This window comes from Nothoprocta perdicaria, unplaced genomic scaffold, assembly GCF_003342845.1.
Source record: "Nothoprocta perdicaria isolate Ctin4 unplaced genomic scaffold, notPer1 scaffold_32, whole genome shotgun sequence".
Taxonomy (NCBI): domain Eukaryota; kingdom Metazoa; phylum Chordata; class Aves; order Tinamiformes; family Tinamidae; genus Nothoprocta; species Nothoprocta perdicaria.
The window spans coordinates 1,612,323-1,619,294 of record NW_020455555.1 but is presented as its reverse complement, the minus strand read 5'-3'; the positions used below and the strand labels follow the sequence as shown (position 1 = coordinate 1,619,294).

At 39.3% G+C, this 6,972-nt stretch overlaps 1 protein-coding gene across 1 annotated transcript; it reads right to left on the bottom strand.

Moving 5' to 3' along the window:
* Window positions 1–1,646: 1,646 nt before the first annotated feature.
* CUNH10orf53 (chromosome unknown C10orf53 homolog) lies at window positions 1,647–3,955 on the bottom strand. Its single transcript, XM_026043089.1, has 3 exons — window positions 3,859–3,955; window positions 2,404–2,523; window positions 1,647–2,044 (listed from the first exon to the last, which is right to left on the bottom strand). The coding sequence occupies exons 1-3, from the start codon at window positions 3,953–3,955 to the stop codon at window positions 1,980–1,982; spliced, it is 282 nt and encodes a 93-aa protein (XP_025898874.1). The 3' UTR covers window positions 1,647–1,979.
* Window positions 3,956–6,972: the final 3,017 nt, after the last annotated feature.

The following is a 6,972-nucleotide window of genomic DNA, read 5'->3' as shown; positions in this document are numbered from 1 at the left end:
GAACACACAGCAACGGATCCCAGAGCTTGGATGCCTTTTAGCCAGCGCTCTTCAAAATGCCTGGTGGAGCCTGTGTTTCACCTCACCAGACCAAAGTAGCCTGTCTCATTAAAAGGCTTCAGGACCTGATGATTAGGTCGTTTTTTTGTTAAAACAAAATCAGAGCTGCTGTTCTCAACCAATACTTGCCTTGAAGTCTCCCACTCCTGTTTCAGAACTGAAGCCCTGTGTTCCTCAAAGGTTGTATTTATTGCAGCTAAATAAGTTGATCTATTAAGGCTTCACATCTCCCTAAAAAACTTTTCTCGTTCTGACTTGGAGGTAGATCAGAAATACCCTCAGGTTGATATTACACAGACAAYGAACACAGTAGAACTTTAAAACTTCTTTTTAATAAATTAGTCACACTGCTGAGTTCTTTGCCTGGAGCATTTGCATTGATGTTCATGTCATTCTCAATGCTCAAGTGGTCTGGGGAGTTTAAGTCTCTTGCCTTTTGGAGTAAATCCTGCTCTAGAATTACCATTATTTAAMCTAACTAAATCTAATTAATTTGCATTTACCTAGGAGGGCAATAAGCAAGGCAGCGCCAGCGGGAGCAGCGATCCCTGCTGGTGCTCGCGCGGCTGCGACCTGGGGCTTTGGGGGCTCTCCCGCTCCGCACGGCGCGTGGGGCAGCCRTGAAGCGGCCGCTGCTGCCGCCCCGCGAGCAGGGAGGGTCCCTYTGAGGCGCTCCGGGAGCGGCCGCCTTCTGAGCAGCCTCTCCGTGCTGCCCGCTACGGCTGGAGGCTGGAGCGAGGCGCAGTCCGAACGCTTTCAATTCCTACTCTTGTTTTACGAGAGTTGAAGGAAACAAAAATGTTTCAGTCTTCTGACTGAATGGGGTGCTAGCGTCTCTGCCTTATTCAGTTTTAATTACCGGTATTTTTTTCCCCCTTACTGGAGGATAGTTTTTTTTTATTGCCTCTGACATCTTTAAGTGATTGGAAATAATTGGAAATTATTTAAATTATTGGCATGGCAATAGCATTATTTTGACAACGCTGTTWTTGTGTTGGTGCTGCAGTAAATGTGGTTCATTTGTGACAGAAGTGTGTCCCTGCTGATTGCAGCTGACAGGCGATACCATGGATCCGAACTGCTGAAAACTTCTTTACAGTGAAGTCAAGGTTAAGAATATATGTTGGTAAATCAGGAGTTAAACAAACAAACAAAAACTCTCATACACTAGCTATGGGGGAAAAAAAAAAAAAAAGAGACTGCAAAAGGAATGTTATTTTTGAGATACCTGGTGGAGTCAGTGATGATAACTTCCAGTCAGCTTTAGCCCTATCCTTGTAAACATGCCAAATTCCTTCACTGTGGAGCCTTGTGCTTTGTCTGRTGGCCCAGGAATACTCTGGAACATTTCTGGCCAACAGAACAGCAGAATTGGCCCATCTTCTGTCTGGTTAAGAGTGGGGAATTCTAGTCCGTAGAATTCTAGGTTGTAAATAAGTACTCTGATAACTTCTTTGTCTGTTTTGTTTGTTTGTTTTGTTTTCCACAGGAAAGCATTAAAAGTTAAAGATAATACAGCATCTTTGTATTATACTTCCATATAATTAAATGTTTGGGTTGATTTGCAGTTGTGAATAACTTCAAAATGGCATCTTTAACACAGGAAACTTTCTGAAAGTGGAAAGCATGCAAGATATTCTGTAGTTTGACTCTTTTAATTAAAATCAAATGATTAGAAATACATGCAACTCAGTTCTACGTGCATCTGTAATATTCAGTTGGTAACATATGAATAGTTCTGAAGAAGATAACATWTTGGTAACAGGTTCACACATGGATACAACAAATATTCTAATCTAGAGGCTTACTAAGACACATACAAGTTTTAAGAACCACCATCTTGACGTTTCTAGTACGTTTGTAATGTAAGTTAATTACCTAAGGGATAAACAGGGTAAAAGAAAAGGTGTCCCTGTAAATCAGTAAGCATTCAACACTGCTTTTCTGGCTTCTTCACAAAGCGGATCCAACTTGCCATCACCTCCTAGAGGAGAAAAACACAATTTACGCACAAGTATATTTATTCTTACTGTGCATTAGTATTCATTATTGTAGCATCCAGAGTCCTTTACATTCTCCCTCACGGTATTTTGACCCAGATTGTCTCTCTTGTTTTAGCTGTACGATCTGAGATTGATTCAGCTTTGATTTGGATTGGAAGCAGAGCCAAGAAGTGGATGCAGCCCTGCAGGRGACTCCACAGATAGGACAGAGGGAGAGGCAAAGAGAAACGTGACATGACAATGTTGACAGAAGCTGGAGTGTTTATGCTTTAGGAAGGGCTCATTTCAAAATCTCAGTCTTTTCAGTGAGCGACTGCTCCGATTAAACCTTGGTACTTACCAAAGTCTAGGTCATTGATGTCGCAGCGAAACACGATCTCCCCATTAACTATGAGTTCCACAGTATTCCAGTCTGGTATCTCTTCTAGAGTGACTTCGTGGCCATCTGCTTCCAGGACAGCTGCAAGCGAGCAGAGAGCAGTGCTGTCATCACAGTTTTACAGCTTATGTGACCATGGAGCAAATAACAGTGCTCGCGTGGTTAAATGCTGTACAAAACTCTCCACAAATCCTATCAGCTCTAATCTCCGGCTTCACTATTATTACATTAATGGATCTCCTTTGAATGAAGCCTGTGTCATTTCTAGTTCTAGCAGTTTCATAAAAGGCAAGAAATTCATTATGTACTTGTATTTGCTATTAACTGGCTCAGCAGCTGTAAGACACACAGTGTATTTATTTGTAAGTACCAGAGAATAAAACTAAATTCAAAAGAAATCTCCCGTAAGTGTTAAGATGGTGCTATAAACAGCTGGAAGTCTAAGCCCACAACCTTGATAACCCAATTGTTCATTGACGCATAATTCATTTTGCTTCCCCTTAAAGAATAATTCCTCGTTACAGTTAAGAACTTGAGATTTTGCAAAGCTTTCTGAGAATCAAACTAAAGGGACAAAATCCTCCCTGGAGCCACATACCTTTTTAGATACATTAGATGTGTTTTGTTTTATATTTTTTATTCTTTTTACACTACATTGTATAGCATTGTTGTAAATTAATCAGAACTGTGGAAGCAGAAGAATGGTCTGAAAATGCAACTCCAGCAGCACACAAATACCATCTGCTTCTGCTCAGGCCCCCGAAGGTTTAAATTTTGATTCCTCTTATTCTGGAGACTTGCTTTACTAGGTGGAAGCAGATTTCTGCATATTCCTTCCATCTTTTTAGGATTTTCTATCAGTTATTTGTCAAGGCTGGGTCAGTGTGCTGCCCATGCAACTCGGTTGCTTTGGACCATCCTTTTTAAAAAAGCWGGTAGTTAGCGGCACTTTCCTTATCCGAGCTCCACTGTGGCTGTGTGACGTGTAAGGCTGGCATTGCCCCTCTGAGAGAAACATGTAGCTGAAGTGCATCCATCTGCAACAAATAATTGCAGTATTTAAATTTCACTTACTGAAAACTCATAGAAAGTGACTTGGTAAGGAGCACAGGAACCTGATTTGAGTTTCCAGTTTCCAGCGTTAGATTTTTTAAAATATTTTTCGGACAGTTTAGCAAAACCTACATTGGAGAATTCTGACTGCCTTCTTGCAGATTTTAAGGCCAACCTCTGATTATTAATTCACATGTTTAAAAGGGCTGAAAGATGAAATTTATCCCGAAGGGTGGTGGCTCCCACACGCTTCCTAGTTTTGCTAGTTTGCTAGTTTAACTGCTCTTTCCTAACCCACACCACACGCACGTTCAAACGACCCCGTCTCGCCACGCGCTATGGGATACGCAACGTGCCGCGCACCTCGCAGCCCCCGCAGGCGCCAGACGCCATTTCGCGGCGCCCCGCGGCGGCTGCGGGCCGGCCCGTGCCGCACCGTCACCTGCGCGTGCCGCGGCATGGCGGCCGTTACCCGGCGGCCGTTACCCGGCGGCCGTTACCCGGCGGCCGTTACCCGGCGGCCGTTACCCGGCGGCCGTTACCCGGCGGCCGTTTCCCGGCTCTGCTCCGCCCCGCCAACAACAGGCAACGAGACGTTTCTTGCGACGGTTTTTATTTGCTCAGTTCGCAGTACTGGCGTATCCTTCACTCCAAGTTTTATATATCTATATATAGGAATATAGAGGCAGATAAATACCATATTTTAATAGAGCATGAAACAAAGTCAAGTGTGCTATAAATACACGTTTACATTTGTCATAAATCTAGACTATTTTACAAAAATAAAAGTATCACTAAAATATTTTTATTTCTGTGTAACTCCTATAGCAGAAGTTCAGCTACATTGTCGTAATAGGTTCTCTTTTACTTACAGATAGCATAAGGACTATATTCAAAAAAGCACGATCACAAAGTTAAGTTTCTTTTGCTTTTGACTGTTCATTGTAACTGCTGAGGTTCACCAAAGCTTGGTTTTAAATTAAGCATCCCAGTATCATGTATACCTGTGTATAACATGAAATAATCTCCATCCTAGTCTACTGAAGTGAGTTTCTCTCAAGTCCAGCCAGAGTATTTTTTAATTCATTGTAGCTTGTTACATTAACATAATTATATTTAGTCCATCAATTAGGGTTTTCTGCCTATTTAATATGAGCAATCCATTCTATAGCTTACTGTTTAGAAGCATTTCTAAAACCTTGCATTTTATTTCCACAAGTGTGCACAGATTTTAAAATCTCAGAGCTTAATTTGGCTAATGTAATTAATTTTAGGTAGATACATACGAAAGGTATTTGATAATATCCTTAACAGCTACAGCAATTTTAGTAACTGAGCCGAAGCAGAATTCCTCACGAAGCTCCTACTGACAAAGTGAGGGTAAGTTTGTAATGCTCTGCACTTTAAACTTCATCCATCCTGAATTTATTTGATTGTTGTTTAAATATGCGTGAGCTGCTTCTCGAGTTTCTTGAGCAAAGTACGATACTGTGCATATTTTACTTTTACTGTGAGTAATGATTAAGGTTATGCGCATGCCTGAATGATTTCCTCTGGAGTGACTTGAGTTCAGTGAAGCTGCTCATTTCAACAGAATGATAAGAAAAGTAGAGTTGAGTGCAAAAAATAGTAAGTCTGTGAGTATGGAATGTTTTTTCTTCTCTAGTAAAATACATGATATCAGTATTTTCTACCACCAGTTACAACATCTGAAATGTCTGTTGTTGCAGGTGTAGATAAGTAGGTCTCTTGTACTTAACAACAGACTGGTGTAATATCTCACACACAGTCTGAATTTCAGCCTGAATTTTCAATGATCGTATGTTGAATACACTGTGTGTGCTATTTTTAAAATTCCAGCCAAAAAATGTATAATGAAAATATACAGGTAATATTTGCAAACAAATATTCAGTATCTGTCAAAGTAGAATACAAAATAACTACTCACAGTACTTTTATACATGCAAAGTTTCATCATCATTTCAAACATAATTATTTGAAAAAATATTGAGATTGGAGTGCTACATTTGTGTTAAAAGTGTAGAATGCCTTTGTAGTGACATAAGACAAAACAAAGCAAAATTACTTGGAATATTTCAAAATAATTTCCAGAATTACAGTACAGGAACAGAATTTAAAGTTATATCTTGAACAGCATATTTATCAAGCAAACACTTGGTTTGAGTAACAGATTATTTTCTTTTTATTCATTTTTGGAATAGCTTTTATGCTATATTTTCTATGTAATCTAAGATTTGATTCTGAGTTTAATATTGTTTGAACTATAAATAAAGGGAGTAATAAAATAGATGTATTTTTAAATGAACACATTAACTTTAAAAGCATAAACCCAGCCCTCAGTTACTGTAAATCAACATAGTTGATTTGCTCCAACTCAGCTGATGTGTTCCAGCTGACTATCAGGCCCGCTGTGCTTTAATATAAGGGGTTAATATAAGGGCTAGCCTTTGTCCTTCAGACAACTCCATTTACATGACTTCAAAAAAAGTTAAAATAAGCAAGGATGTATATGCTGTACCAAATCACTATCTAAACTTCTTTAAAAAGCATCCCTGCATCTCTCTGACTAATTTATTGTCATTATTCTGATAATTAGATATGAAAATCTCTAAGCAAACCAATGTATGCCAGCTTGAGAGAAAGTAATTGAAAATACTAGTTCTTGAAGTGAATGTGGGGAATTAAAGAGGTGATGAGAGAAGGCTCAAGAAAACACTCCCAGATTGTGGAAATTATCCAGCTACTATATTATTTTTACTGTTTAATAGGGTTCTCTATATCTAATATTAAAAAATATAAAGTATGATTCAAAATTGAAATAAGCAAACTTAAACTGTTACCTGTAGTTCTAGTTTAGAGCCTTCCATGTCTTTCAGGCATCTCTTAACTGCTTGCCTCTTGATTCTAGTTGCTTATTGCTGCTAGTTGCTTATTGTGTGGTTGCATACAGTGTGTTAGTCACAGTGACTAAATTAATTCCTGTGCAGAATGCTCTTAAGTGGGACTGAATTGTACTTTTGCTTTGTGCTCTGCCTCTCTGTCAGGTTGAATTTTGCCCACTTACTGAAAATAAATGATTAAGTTATTTCATTTTGGACAAAAAAATTCATAGCTCTCTCTGCTGGGTCCTATCTCCTGTATGCTGCTTTCTGCATGGACCTCCTCTAGTGCAAGGACAGCGTATATTATCAAGGTGCTTGGTTTAGCGCCAGTGCAAATCTGAATAAAGGCTACCTGTTTGCTGCATCATTTTTGAGCTGGGAAAACATGCAGATACCCATTTAATTTTCCTAAAATCTGTTGCTGTTTGTGGAAACGTATTAGAAATGACCTGTATGTGATGTTTTTCGGGGTATGCCTCTTGCTTGTAGGAAATAGTATATAATATAAAATACTCTTCATGCAGAATTTTAAGATTTAATGGCATCAGCCTGTTATTTACAAATTACACTCAAT